Source organism: Elephas maximus, chromosome 10 (genome assembly GCF_024166365.1).
Source record: "Elephas maximus indicus isolate mEleMax1 chromosome 10, mEleMax1 primary haplotype, whole genome shotgun sequence".
Lineage (NCBI taxonomy): Eukaryota > Metazoa > Chordata > Mammalia > Proboscidea > Elephantidae > Elephas > Elephas maximus.
In genome coordinates, this window is record NC_064828.1 from 7,557,737 (window position 1) to 7,573,185 (window position 15,449).

At 38.9% G+C, this 15,449-nt stretch overlaps 1 protein-coding gene across 1 annotated transcript in view; it reads left to right on the forward strand.

Moving 5' to 3' along the window:
- MYEF2 (myelin expression factor 2) overlaps positions 1–15,449 on the forward strand; it is a 48,281-nt gene that overhangs the window by 26,163 nt on the left and 6,669 nt on the right. Inside the window, exons 10-16 of the mRNA XM_049897763.1 lie at positions 6,211–6,312; positions 7,731–7,841; positions 8,662–8,730; positions 9,029–9,127; positions 9,431–9,502; positions 11,211–11,419; positions 11,500–11,551. Coding sequence (XP_049753720.1) covers positions 6,211–6,312; positions 7,731–7,841; positions 8,662–8,730; positions 9,029–9,127; positions 9,431–9,502; positions 11,211–11,419; positions 11,500–11,551 — 714 coding nt within the window. The remainder of the gene's footprint in view (positions 1–6,210; positions 6,313–7,730; positions 7,842–8,661; positions 8,731–9,028; positions 9,128–9,430; positions 9,503–11,210; positions 11,420–11,499; positions 11,552–15,449) is intronic.

Sequence of the window (15,449 nt, forward strand, 5' to 3'; positions counted from 1 at the left end):
CTTTGTATAAATGCCCTTTATTATGTTGAGGAATTTTCTTTCTATTCCTATTTTGCTGAGAGTTTTTATCATGAATGCGTGTTGGACTTTGTCAAATGCCTTTTCTGCATTAATTGATAAGATCATGTGGTTTTTGTCTTTTGTTTTATTTATGTGGTGGATTACATTAATTGTTCTTCTAATATTGAACTATCCTTGCATATTGTTGTTGTTGTTAGGTGCCATTGAGTCGGTTCCGGCTAATAGCGACCCTATGCACAACAGAACGAAACACTGCCAGTTCCTGAGCCGTTCTTACAGTCGTTGTTAACTCCTGAGCTCATTGTTGCAGCCACTGTGTCAGTCCACCTTGTTGAGGGTGTTCGTCTTTTCCGCAGACCCTGTACTCGGCCAAGCATTATTTCCTTCTCCAGGGACGGATCCCTCCTGACAACATGTCCAAAGTATGTAAGACGTAGTCTTACCATCCTTGCCGCTAAGGAGCATCCTGGCTGTACTTCTTCTCAGACGGATTGTTCGCTCTTCGGGCAGTCCACGGTATATTCAGTATTCCTCGCCAGCACCACAATTCAAAGGCCTCAGCTCTTCTTCGGTCTTCTTATTCCTTGTCCAGCTTTCACATGCATAGGATGCGATTGAAAATAGCACGGCTTGGGTCAGGTGCACCTTAGTCTTCAAGGTGACATCTTTGCTCTTCAACACTTTAAAGAGGTCCTTTGTAGCAGATTTCCCCTGTGCAGTGCATCTTTTGATTTCTTGACTGCTGCTTCCATGGCTATTGACTGTGGATCCAAGTAAAATGAAATCCTGACAAGTTCAATCCTTTCTCCATTTATCATGATGGTGCTCATTGGTCCAGTTGTGAGGATTTTTGTTTTCTTTATGTTGAGGTGCAATCCATACTGAAGGCTGTGGTCTTTGATCAAGTCCTCTTCACTTTCAGCAAGCAAGGTTGTGTCATCTGCATAATGGAGGTTGTTAATGAGTCTTCAGGTATTCTTGCATACCTGGTATAAATCCCACTCGGTCATGGTGGATTATTTTTTTGATGTGTTGTTGAATTCTATTGATTAGAATTTTGTTGAGGATTTTTGCATCTATGTTCATGAGGGATATAGATCTGTAATTTCCTTTGTTTGTGCTGTCTTTAGCTGGTATTGGTATCAGGGATATGCTGGCTTCATAGAATGCGTTTGGGAGTATTCCGTCCTTTTCTATGCTTTGAAATACCTCTAGTAGTAGTGGTGTTAACTCTTCTCTGAAAGTTTGGTAGATCTTTGCAGTGAAGCCATCTGTGCTAGGGCTTTTTTTTTGTTGTTGGGTGTTTTTTGATTACCTTCTCAATCTCTTTTTTTTGTTATGGGTCTATTTAATTGTTCTACTTCTGTTTGTGTTAGTTTAGGTAGGTAGTGTGTTTCTAGGAATTCATTCATTTCTTCTGGGTTTTCAGATTTGTTACATTTTTCATAGTAATCTGATGATTCTTTTAATTTCAGTTGGGTCTGTTGTGACGTGGCCCATCTCATTTCTTATTCGAGTTATTTTGTTGCCTGTATTTCTTTAGTCAGTCTGGCCAGTGGTTTATCAATTTTGTTAATTTTTTCAAAGAACCAGCTTTTGGCTTTGTTAATTCTTTCAGTTGTTTTTCTGTTCTCTAATTCATTTAATTCTGCTCTAATTTTTATTATTTGTTTTTTTCTGGTGCCTAACGGATTCTTTTGTTGCTCTCTATTTGTTCAAGTTGTAGGGACAGTTCTCTGATTTTGGCTTTCTTCTTTATGTATGTGTGAATTTATTCAGATAAATTGACCTCTGAGCACTGCTTTCGCTGTATCCCAAAGGTTTTGATAGGAAGTGTTTTCAGTCATGTTGCATTCTATGAATTTCTTTATTCACTCCTTAATGTCTTCTATAACACAGCCTTTTTTGAGCAGGGTGTTCTTTAGTTTCCAAGTATTTGATTTCTTTTCCGTGGTTTTTATGTTGTTGATTTCTACTTTTATGGCTGTATGGTCTGTGAAGATGCTTTGTAATATTTCAATGTTTTGGATTCTGCAAAGGTTTGTTTTATGACCTAATATGTGATCTATTCTGGAGAATGTTCCATGTGCACTAGAAAAAAAAGTATACCTTGCAGCTGTTGGGTGGAGTGTTCTGTATAAGTCTGTGAGGTCGAGTTGGTTGATTGTAGCAGTTAGGTCTTTGGTGTCTCTATTGAGCTTCTTTCTGGAAGTCCTATCCTTCACTGAAAGTGGTGTGTTGAAGTCTCCTGCTATAATTGTGGAGGTGTCTATCTCACTTTGCAGGTCTGTTAAAGTTTGTTTTATGTATCTTGCAGCCCTGTCATTGGGTGCATAAATATTTAATGTGGTTATATCTTCCTGATCAATTGTCCCTTTAATCATTATGTAGTGTTTTTCTTTATCCTTTGTGGTGGATTTAACTTTAAATTCTATTTTGTCAGAAATTAATATTGCCACTCCTGCTCTTTTTTGATTGTTGTTTGCTTGATATATTTTTTTCCATCCTTTGAGTTTTAGTTTATTTGTGTCTCTAAGTCTAAGGTGTGTCTCCTGTAGGCAACATATAGCTGGATCATGCTTTTTTATCCAGTCTGCTACTCTCTGTCTCTTTATTGGTGCATTTAGTCCATGTACATTCAGCATATAGATACAAGTTTAGTGCTGTCATTTTGGTGGCTTTTTTTGTGTGTTGTTGACAGTTTCATTTTTCCACTTACGTTTTTTGTGATGAGTTTTCGTAAGTTGTGTGTTCCTTATTTTCATAGTAGTTGAATTCATTTTTGCTGAGTCGTTATGTTTATCTTTGTTTTTATTTTGAAGTATGGATTTGTTTGACCTCTTTGTGGCTACCTTAACATTTACCCCTACTTTTCTAAGTAAAAACCTAACTTGTACGGTCCATATTGCCGTGGTTTCCTCTCCATATGGAAGGTCTGTGCCTCCTGTATTTAGTCCCTCTTTTTTGATTATTGTAATCTTTTACATAATGACATTAATGATCCCGTTTTGTGCATTTTTTTTTTTAATTAATCTTATTTTGTTTTTGTGATTTCCCTATCTGAGTTGATATCAGGGTGTTCTGTTCTTTGACCTTGTGTTTTGGTATCTGATATTGATTTTCTGACCAAAGAATTTTCTTTAGTAATTCTTATAGCTTTGGCTTGGTTTTTCCAAATTCTCTAAGCTTGTGTTTATCTGTAAATGTGTTAATTTCACCTTCATATTTGAGAGTTTTGCTGGATATATGATTTTTGGCTGGCAGTTTTTCTCCTTCAGTGCTCTATATATGTCATCCCATTGCCTTCTCGCCTGCATGGTTTCTGTTGAGTAGTCTGGACTTATTTTTATTGATTTACCTTTGTAGGTGACTTTTTGTTTATCCCTGGTTGCTTTTAAAATTTTCTCTTTATCTTTGGTTTTGGCAAGTTTGATGATAATATGTCTTGGTGATTTTCTTTTGGGATCGATCTTGTATGGGGTTCGATGAGCATCTTGGATAGATGTCCTTTCATCTTTCACGATGCCAGGGAAGTTTTCTGCCAACAGATCTTCAACTATTCTCTCTGTATTTTCTGTTTTCCCTCCCTGTTCTGGAACTCCAATCGCATGCAATTTATTCTTCTTGATAGAGTCCCACATGATTCTAAGGGTTTCTTCACTTTTTTAAATTCTTTTATCTGATTTTGCTTCAACTGTGTTGGTATCAATTGCCTTACCCTCCATCTCCCCCACTCTGCGTTCCAGTTCCTCGAATCTGCTCCTCTGACTTCCTATTGAGTTGTCTAATTGTGTGATTTTATTGTTAATCTTTTGGATTTCTGAACGCTGTCTCTCTGTGGATTCTTGCAGCTTATTAATTTTTCCACTATGTTCTTGAATAACCTTTTTGATTTCTTCAACTGCTTTGTCAGTGTGTTCCTTGGCTTTTTCTGTAGATTGCCTTATTTCATTTCTGAGGTCATCCCTGATGTCGTGAAGCATTCTTTATATTAGTTTTTTATATTCTACATTTGGCAATTCCAGGAATGTATCTTCATCTGGGAAACATTTTGAATTCTTTGTTTTGGGGCTTCGTAGAAGCAATCATGGTCTTCTTTATGTGATTGATATTGACTGCTGTCTCCGAGCCATCTATAAGATTTATAATGATTTATTTTTTATTTGCTCACTGAGTCTTGTTTTGTTTCAGTACACCTAGATGGGCTACTAAATTGCACTGTCTCGATTGTTTGTAGCCTTTGAGTCACTTACGTGCTGTTACCAGATATACGAGCCTATGAGTCCCTTCACTATTTTTTAATAGAATCAGCTTAGGTGTCCTGATAGTGGGTCACCCAGTGTGTGGTGTAGGCTGTCACCTATTAACTTAGAGTAGTGGTGATGGTTGTGTGCACCAGATTCTAGTAGCGGCAAGGGGTCACACTCTGAGGAGGGCAGGATCCTGACAGCCTTCCCCCACATTCCAGTGAGGTAGGAGTGTCTCTATTTTCTAGAGCACTCTGGTGGGTGGGCTCTGCAGCTGCACCTTAGGCATCCAGTGCTTGTCCCTCTAAAGACTGGCAGGTGTCACTATCCTCAGACCCCTTTAGCAGGTGGCTAGGTGGTGTGGGCGGAGCTTCAGTCCTCAGTTCCCTGCTGTGGATCAGTGAGGGCTATGTTTAATAGGTAGAGAGGTATCAGACCCCCGAAACTTGACTTGCCTTTCCACTGCTCAGGTAAAATAGTTATAGTCAGCTCTCTATCAGAATTGCCTCTGCATTATAATAGCCACCTGGTTCCCTGTAGGGATGAAAGCCAAAGACTGTGGATCTCTTATGCCTGGCTCCAGCTGGTTCTGTATTATTATTCCAGTTTAGGGAAGTTAGGGAAGGATTTCTCCCCCTGATGGTTAATTGCTGCTTTTCTGGGGCCAGGAGAATGGGTTAGAAAAGAACCCCCCCACCCAAGCAGACCACTTCACTCCCTGGCCCACGGAATTCCAATGTTAATGAAGCCCGCTTGGGCCGGGAGGGGAGTGATCAGATAGATGGGAGAGAGTAGCGAGGCAAGGTAGACAAAGTTACTTATCTTGTTTGGTGAGGACTCTTCTATCTGAGATTCCAGAGTGAGGTGTAGCCTGTGTGCGCCGGCTAGGTTGAGATCACCCCAGTGCTTGCGCCGTCTCAGGAAGCCGTGATCAGCCCCTCCGTGCTGAGTCCAAAGCCTAGCGCCAAGGTCTCCTGGCTGGGGCGCTGTGCTCCAGGCTCTGAAACCAGTTGCTGCTTCCCCTGGTTTCTCGTTCTCCTGCCAGCCACGTTGGTGTGCAGGCTGCGTGCGCTGGCTGGGTCCCGCCGAGGTTATTCCAGTGTGTTAGGGCTGCGCCCCGTGCTCGCTGCATCTCCGTGAGCTGCGCTCAGCCCCACCACTCTGGCTCCAGGGAACCTGAGGGCTCAGGGCTGTGGCGCCGCACAGCGGCTCCGGAAGTGGCTGCTGCTTCAGTGCACGGCTCTTCGCTCCCCTGTCACTCAGGTCACCTCCTTAGTTCTGTGTTTGATGGTCAGGGTTCATAGATTGTCATGTCTGCAATCGACTCACTTGTTTTTTTCGAGTCTTTGTTGCAAGGGGGATCAGCGGAAGCTTCTACCTAGTCAGTCATCTTGGTCCCGCCCAGGGCTTTTTTTTTGTTCTTGAGAGTTTTTTTTAATTACCTCTTCAATTTCTTTTGTTACGGATCTGTTTAGTATTTTGACCTCGGTTTGTGTTAGTTTAGTTAAGTTGTGTGTTTCTAGAAATTTGTCTGTTTCATCTAGGTTTTCACACTTGTTGGAGTAGTTTTTTATAGTTTTATGGGTTCAAATCAACCTTTCGGCCAGTAGTCGAGTGCTGTTTGCTCCACCCAGGGACTCCTGTGCCATCTATAAGGTGATACAATATTGTTAACATCCCTTTTGGTATTAGCCCTGTTCATTATGCCTTTAAGTGGGATATGAGGTGAACTTGCTTTATAAAACACTTCTCATTAATAAGTGGTATTACAGTGAGGCTTTACTGTGCTGATGTCTCAATGAAAATGAGAATCAGTGCTCTTACTTGTAAATTTGCCAAATTTTGAAGATACTGCCTGCAACATATATAGCTTTTTTTATTTTAGCTCCAGGTAGTTAGTTACATATGGGTCTTGATAATATTGTTGTTACTTTTGTTTTAGGTGGTCTTGGAGGCATTGGAATGGGACTTGGTCCAGGCGGACAGCCTATTAGTGCCAGCCAGTTGAACTTAGGTGGTGTCATGGGAAATTTAGGTCCAAGTGGTGAGTACTCTGGCTTTCTTGTTTCTTTTTAAATGGTACATTTGCTAGATAATAAAGCTTACATTTACTGGTCTGTAATACTTTTTTAAAAACCCACCCATTGCCATTGAGTTGATTCCAACTTGCAACCCTATAGAACAGAGTAGATCTGCTCCGTAGAATTTCCAAGGCTCTGATGTTTACAGAAACAAACTGTCACATCTTTGTCCTGCAGAGCTGCTGGTGGGTTCAAACTGGTGACCTTTTGGTTAGCAGCCAAGCTCTTACCCACTGCGCAGCCAAAAACTCGTTGCTGTTGAGTTGATGACCGTAGCGACCCTGTAGGAAGGACATAGAAGTGCCCCATAGGGTTTCCAAGCATTGACTGGTGAATTTGAACTGCTGACCTTATGGTTAGCAGTTGTAGCATTTAACTACTGCACCACCAGGGCTCCCTAATACTTTTTAAAAGACTGTATTTTATAGTTAGATATTTAGGATGCCGCTTGAATCTGAAAAAAGAATGAGTAGCTGATGGGAAAGAGTGTGAGTGAAGGTCATGCCATGTCGTAAGTGGCTTTCTTAGCGTTAGCACCATGGGTTTTGAAATGTCCTTTACAGCAAAGGGAGAGTGCCCCGCATAGTGCCTTATCCATCATGGGTGAACACTATTAGGAAGTGAATAAAATGTTCCCCTGTCATAAGCAATTGGAATTTGTGTTTCTAGTTAGGAAGCTAGGTTTAAGGTAGCCGTTGGGCTGCTCATCTGGATTAGCTTAGTATTTGTCTTTGGTTTTCAAACTTTTTGCTCTCAGTACACTTTTATGCTTCTAAAAATTGTTGAGGGTCCTAAAGTGCTTTTGTTTATGTGGGAATATTTATCAGTATTTACTGAAAATTAAAAATGCGTTATTTATAACTATTAAAAAGAATAAGAAGTGCATTACATGTTAATGTAAATAATCATTTTTAAGAAAAAAAATTAGTGAAAAGAGTGGCATTGTTTTACCATTTTGTACATCTCCTTAAATGTTTGGCTTAATGCAAGGCAGGTGTGTATCATAGCTGCTTCTGTGTTCAGGTTGTAGTATCACACATCACATAATCTGAAAAATCCCCCGTATGCCTGGAGAAGGAGAGTGAACAGTCAGTGTCTTTGTAGTACTGTGAAAATGGCTTTGACCTACTGAACCCTTCAGAGTCCTGAGACCATACTTTGAGAACCCCTGTGTAAATTAATGAACTAATAAACACTGTCAGATTCCTACTTTTGTTGAGATGCTTTAGTGACACTTTAAATTATGAGGGTAAATGCAGTAATCATTCGGATCCAAAACAGATGGACGGTTTTTCTTTTACCCTTAGGCTGTGATGCCCTCCATCCTAAATACATGCTATTTGTGTTCTTTACTTTTTTACTGCTCCCTTGGCTTCCACAGGAGGCCTGGTGGGACAGTGGCTAAAGTGCTCAGCTGCTAACCGAGAGGTCATCAGTTTGAACCCACCAGCCGCTTTACGGGAGAAAGATGTGGCAGCCTGCTTCCGTAAAGGTAACAGCCTTGGAAGCCTGAGCTGGGGGCCAGTTCTCTTCCATCCTACAGGGTCGCTGTGAGTAGGGATTGACTCAGTGGCAGTGGGTTTGGTTTGGGTTTTTTAGCTTCCCTTTTCAGAGGAGTCCTTACTTTCTTCTGCTGAAGTGACATTTCTGTGTCTGTACTTGAAAAAAAAACAGTAATTACCGAGGCCTAGATATTCTTTAACTGAATGCCGTAGGAGTGACCAGCGAATTTTGCTTTCTTGACTAATAAGAGTTCAAGGAGGCCTTTTTGAAGACTCATGACTAGACTGCTACCATGGCATAGCACTTTAAACCATCCCTCCCGCACCTCACTTCTTGTCTAGTATGCCATTATGGCTAGATTTACGGTATCTATTGATATCTACTTTGCTATACTGCATTATGTCATTATTTAGTTACAAAAATAGAATTTACTGAAAGTACATCCTATGTATTTTATTTGAGGTATGGGGATGGGTGGTCCAGGTTTTGGAGGAATAAATAGAATTGGAGGAGGTATGTGTAAGCATTTGTTTTTTGTGTGTACCCATTGCAGTTTTTTAGTAAACTAGAAATCGTATGGAGAATTGCAAGGGGGAAAAAAAAAGTCATGGTTTATTGTTGGTTCACTTCCTAAAGACTGCTGGCAGAAATTGAGCCTGGTATACACTTAAGGGAATATGGAAGATGACAACAAGTAACTGTGCAAGGTAGGGTGGATGGAAAGCTTACTGGTGAGACAGCACTCGGAACATGTACCTTTCTGCTGTACACCTGACAGTCGGATCTCAAAGCTGGTCTTTACTCCATAGGAATTGGGTTTGGTGGCCTGGAAGCAATGAATAGCATGGGAGGATTTGGAGGAGTTGGCCGGATGGGAGGTAAGTAAATGTATGCAGTGGCATGTGTCTGCTTCGTTGAGTTTTCCCTATTATTAAGATCCCCTCAACCCCATTTAGGAGTGGGCACTGTAGATACCTTCAGAGGGCATATGAGCACTTGAGAGTTAGGGACTGGCATGGCAGGAATGGGGTAATATATATGGTGTGTGAGGTTAAGTTTACCTTTTTTATAGGTGTGACTTTTGCTGCTTTTCAGTTCAGTTTAGATATATCCGTAAATGGATTACTGTGTATCGACGTAGTGGAAAAGGTTTGATTTGTTTTATAATCTTTTCAGAGCTATACCGTGGTGCAGTGACCAGCAGCATGGAGAGAGATTTTGGACGTGGTGATATTGGAATCAGTCGGGGCTTTGGAGATTCCTTTGGTAGACTTGGTAGGGCTGCGTGCCTCTTTTCTTTTTGCAGATTCTGTTTATTCAAATTATTCAAAATTTGCTTTTCTCTTTTTTTTGTAAAAAATTGGAAATTTATAATGTTTCACACAGTTACTTAAAGAACACATTTTGGGATTTTAATGTACGAGCTCTCTTTTTCAGTAGCTTACATATTTGAACCCTATTTCCAGAAGACTTTATACTTTCCAGTTACTCTACATCTTCTGAAAGCATAGTATCTTGGGGATTTTAAAGAATGATTGTTTAAATTAATTAGTATATTATCTTTCCATCCTTGTTTAGGCAGTGCAATGATTGGAGGGTTTGCAGGAAGAATAGGATCTTCTAACATGAGTCCAGTAGGATCTGGAATAAGTAGGTTTAAATTTTACTAGAGTTTATTCAGTAATAATTTGAGTGTTTGCAAAAAGACTTTGCAAGGGTAGTTACTGTAGTGTAGCAATACTTTGTTCTCATATGTTAATGTCTTGTCACAATTTAGACATGCTGTGATAATTCTTGAACTAAGCCTTTGTGTTTGATCACTGAGTTTTCTAAACTAATTGTTGGACTTTTTCTTCTTTGACATTTATAAGCTAACACCTGAGTATGTATTAACCATCGACCAATCCAAGAGCCTCCTTTCGAACTAAGCAGTTTGAGGATTTCTCTGATCGTGTGTCAGGAACAGCTTTTGCTCTAGCACCATTTTTGTTTCCTACTGCTATTTGTAACTGGCTTATTTGTTTATTTTTTTTATCTCTGAACATTTGTGTCTGTCGGTAGACACAGTGAATTGCTCCAGATACCACACTTTTAGAGACCTCCTAAGTTGGAGGGCTAAGGTTGGAAGAGGTGCTTATTTCCTCTTAAACCTTTCTCATAAAAGAATCGAGAGTAGTTGCAACACTGGCGAATGCCAGTTTCTCCCCAGTTTTCCACTACCACATTTTAGGACTTATATCCCCCGAACCTTAACACATAGTTTAGTTTTTTTTAACATGGTTTTGTTTTTGACTGCTGTTGTTTACTGAACCACGTTGCTGTGAGTTCTCACTGTTTTATTGACTTTTTTTAATTGATGAAACCTCACATAGAGGAAATAACAGCCTGCTTGAGCTAAGAGTGAATTCTAAAATCCTGTTGGCTGAAGACCTCTACGTCTGTTGTACCTTGACTCCTCATTTTATTCCTCCACCCATCATCATCTCAGCCTTGACCATTTTCCTGTTAAGCCTACCTTTTCTACCTTCATCTTTCACCTTAGTGTTTATACTTCTGTTCCCTCATTTTATATTACTCATAGAAAGCCATTTGAAGGGTGATGTTAATTTTTAGAAGTTTTATATATGAGATTTAAGTTTTGAGACTAAATAGGATTGGTGTAGTTAAAGGGGACAGGAAATAGAGTCAAATCATAAGAATGAAAGATATGAGCTAGGAGCTCTGTGGTTAAAGGGGGGTGATGACATTTGTTCTATAAGTTCTATATAATATTGAGCTTAAAAGTTATGTTTTTATATGGTTCTTGAATATTAATGTGAGAAGAGAAATTGTATGCGAAACAGAAGTGAAGATACTAAGGTGAAAGGTAAGCTAGGAAGGGAATACTGTGTTGGAGAGTATGAGATCAGCATTTGATGTGTTGGAGTTGTCGTCAATTGAATTTGTCCCCATATTTCTTTTTTCTAGCAAGTATTAAGTTTGGTATTATGGAGAAATAAAAATAAAGATTAAAAAATAAGGATAAAAAAGTGATTGGTAGAGGATTTATATAATTTACATGATGTGTTTATTAATCAAAATATAATTTTATAGAGGCCTATATTTATAAAGTGCATACACTAGTGACTAGAATTAAGATTTCTCAACTAGTCAGATATATATCAGGTTAAATTCTGTTCCTTGGAAAATTATTGAGTTGTCTGAATGAAAATAATTTTATGTTTATGTATTTTCTATGACATGAATGAAGAATTTTTTTGCCTTCTTTCTCAAAAATGATTCTATCCCTCCTCTCCTTTTGTTTTTGAAATGAAATGCCAAATTCCCAAACTCTCCCTCCCGTCTCTGAAAATGGCAGGTGGTGGAATGGGTGGCATGAACAGTGTGACTGGAGGAATAGGGATGGGCCTGGACCGGATGAGCTCCAGCTTTGACAGAGTGGGGCCCGGAATAGGAGCCGTCCTGGAAAGGAGCATCGACATGGAGCGAGGATTTTTATCAGGCCCAGTGGGAAGCGGAATGAGAGACAGGATAGGCTCCAAAGGCAACCAGATATTTGTCAGAAATGTAAGCAAAGATATGTAAAGGATACTTAAAATTATTTTTTTACCTTGTCTATCTGTTACTGATACCTCTTTTCATTCTAGCTGCCTTTTGACTTGACTTGGCAGAAACTAAAAGAGAAGTTCAGTCAGTGTGGTAAGTATACCCGTGACTATAGATACGTTGATATTGATTATGGAGGAAAAACTGGCTTTAAGATTTTTAAACACTGTTTAGACCTTCACTGGTCCAGATGGTCATTTTTGGATAGTGTGCCAGGTCGAATTTCACTTGAGATCATTGAATATTTTGCTATCATCTGACTTAGAGCTGTGTACACTTCTACCAAATAACAAGGCCTAGAGGAGAGCCTGTGGTTGTCCCCTGTGGATAAAGAAGGGGCTTATTTTATTACCTGATTTTTAAAAAGTTAATATGCCATCTTTGCATTTAAAAAGGGTTTTTCTCATGGTTAATATTAGTGAATGGCATATTTATTTTCTTGTTTATAGTGTAGTGCAGTGCAGTGTCAGCATGATCCACTGAGATGCAGACATCCACGTGATGCACAGGTTAATAGGCAGACCCATCCTGTACCCCCTGTATTGCCTGCACACCACGGGAAACCCAGCTGGTGGCACAGAACCCACTGCAGGAATACCTTAGACAGCTTCATTCTGCTAGACCTTCTAACTCGTACCTACTTTGCCTGGCTAATGATACAGCCTCTGCAACCTTAATATGTTCATTAGATCTGCAAATGATTGGGTGGTTTATTACTTTTAAAAGAGCCTTTTATGTACTCGGATTATTTTTGCTATAAAATGCTATAAAAATCTTAATTGGTAAAGTTCTCACCTTTTTTTTTTTTTTTTTTTTCGTTTTTGTGATAATGGGAGAAATAGTGAATGTGGGTGACACACAAAAAAAATAATAGATTTCCTGCTGGGGTTTTTCTGCTATTGCATTGGATCCCAGAGACTATCATCACAATAGTAAGCTATATGGGTAGCGTACAGTAATAATGAAAAAGTTAATGGAAAGAGGTTTTGAAATATGTCTTTAATTTTTTGAGTTCAGGAGATGAGTTTAGTGTTCTCCTACAAAAATAGCCTTTGTGGCTATGCTCAGAGATATTATTAGTACAGTTGCTGTGTTCTCTTAGTACTTTTTGCTAATTCTTGTAGCTTTTATTATATTGTAATTATTTGCTCATGATTTCTTAATTCCTAGACTGAGATACTTGAGGACAAGAACTGTCATCTTTTTATGCGGGCACCTTTCATTGTCTCTGTACATGTTCTGAGAGTGTGTATGAGTGTGTTTGGCATTCTGACACTTCATTCATTTATTCAGTTATAGATATTCCTTCATTACATCTACAAATACTATGTATTTGGCAGTCTCCTAAGCACTATAATTACGAAGATGAGCAAAGTCCATATTGTCCCTGCCCTCAAAGAACTTAAGACTGTGACTCCATCTAGGATGTTCTACTGGCTCCTTTTGTTGAACACCCTTTTATTTTGCAGTAATCTAAAACGTAATTTTTTTTCAGATAAAAACGTTGTTGAGAGCTAGTCAACTAGTAAATAGTCACTACTAGGAGAAAGTAAGTGGTTAAGAGTTCAGCTGCTAACCAAAAAGGTTGGCAGTTCACGTTCACCAGCCACCACTCCTTAGAAGACTGTTTGGGGCACTTGTACTCTGTCCTGTAGGGTCGCTATTAGTCAGAACCAACTAAACAGCAACAGGTTCGGTAAGAGAACAGTTTTTTGGGGCATTGGTAGTCTTCGAAGGAGTAAGAAGATAACGGAATGAGTAGCCAGCATCTGACCACGAGTCCCATAGACTATAGAGGAATGAACATACTAGGGCCTTAGTGAAACACATCAGACGAGCAGCAGTGGCTAGAGGTATGATAATCTTTATTGTAATTTCAGTGAAAAATAAATCTTAAAAAAGATGTCAAAAAGTCGAAATGAAACTTTAAGAAAAGATAAAGAGCAAAGCGGGGCCAGTAAGTGACATTAATGAAAATAAGAACCATGTTGAGTTGACTGTTACTTAACCTATGTCTGCTGATTTTCTTTTGCGATCAGGCTTGTAGCAAAGTTGAGGGTTAGAGGCCTTTCAGTGGGCCTTTGGTTGGAGTGGCATTGCTTTGATAGACACACCTCAGAAGTTGAGAGACATTTTCTGAAAGGAAAAAGAACAGTATCCAAATCTACATTTTAAAAATTTGTGCAGTATTTTAGACATATAAAAAAAATTGGTTATATTATCATTATTTTAGCTGTATTCTCATACCCTTTTTGATCAGTCTGTAGTTAAATCTTGATGATAATTTTTTAAAATTCTCTTAAACCTTTGTACTTTTAGATTTGTATTAATACCGCACTTTTGTGATTCCCTGTCATGCCCCTCCCCCCAATTTTTATCCTTGAACTGAATATATGTATATATGTATTTGAGGAGCCCTGGTGGCACAGTGGTTAAAGTGCTTGGCTGCTAACCAAAAGGTCAGCAGTTGAAACCCACAGGCAGCTCCATGGGAGAAAGATGAGTCAGACTCGAGGGCAACGGGTAGTATAGAATTAAGTGTTCAGCTGTTAGCGACCATGGAAATTATTTGGTTTTCACCACAGCACTTTATTTATCTATGTATTTGTTTTAAATCTTAGAGTTTTTGTTAGTATTGAAGTTCCTTTTTAGCCTGCCCAAACCAGTATTAGACCTTTTGCCAGTAAAAGGCAGTATTTTTTTCATTTTTCTGAGCCCAAACTATATTCTCTTTCTTGCATCTTAGTAACCGTTTAGTGGTACTCCATTCATCTCTCCCAAGTGGTATCTGCCAGTAAATGGTTCTACCAGCAAGCTCCCTGCTTATAAAATGTCTCTAGTGGTTGACCATCCTTACAAGGGGCAATTACAAAAGCTGAGAAAATGTTGTACTGAGAATTACATTATGCAGGGAAAAATGTTTTCAGATTTCCCCAAATGTAACAAGAAAAGAAATAAGTGAGTATAACTGCCATTTTCTAATTTGTCTTCTAATTCTAATAAGTCTGAAAGGTAATAGTTTTGACCCCAGGCTGGTAAGGTTCATATCTTTCCGATAGCAAAATGGATCTGTCTTTTGTATCCTGCCTTATGTAATTCTTCAGGGACATGCATTTTCAAGAAAGCTGGTGATTTGGCTAAAGTAGCCAGATTATAAATAAATTAACTGACCCATTCATTTGGGCTCTACGTTAGTTCAGCTCGTAGTCATGAGGCCAACTAGGCATAGTCTTACAAACTTGCTCCCATATTGTCTATGTGCTTTAGCTGTATTGTGGCCCCTCGTTCAGTACGATGATGTGCAGAGAAATCCCAGTCTCAGCTATTCCTGCTATAAGCCATGTAAACAAATATAATTTTGTTCCACCGATTTCTATTTTGTGATATTTCTGTATCAGTATCCTTGTTAAGTGTGTAGAAAACAGAGACTTGTGGTAGATTTTATTTATTAAAGCACTCGCTGCTTCAAGCGTCACTAGTGGAGTTTAACTCGAGAATAACTTAACAGTAAGAATAATGTAATAGTAAATACATGAGAAGCATTTATTCGTAATGTCACTTTCTTTGTCCCTTATATCGGAATCCTGCTTTCTCCTGGTAAATGCCTGATTTTACTTTCCTCTCCTCGGGGTATGTTACAGTTTCACTTAGGCAATAGAATTTAGCGAACTATTCATTTATAAATGCTTTGTTATACATTTACATCAGCATTTCCCAAAGATTTTAGTGAACTATTCATTTATAAATGCTTTGTTATACATTTACATCAGCATTTCCCAAAGTATACCCCACAAGGCTTTAATAAAGGCTGGGTTAAATAAAGTGGAAAAGTGACTTTTACTGCAGGACAAGTCATTTTTATTACTAGTACATGTAACATCAGTACATTGATTTTTCTGTGATACTTTCTCATGGCATATAATTTTATTCTGTACTGTTGCTAAAATAGCAGTCTTATTTTTGATTTTCTTGGCATCATATGAGGTAAACA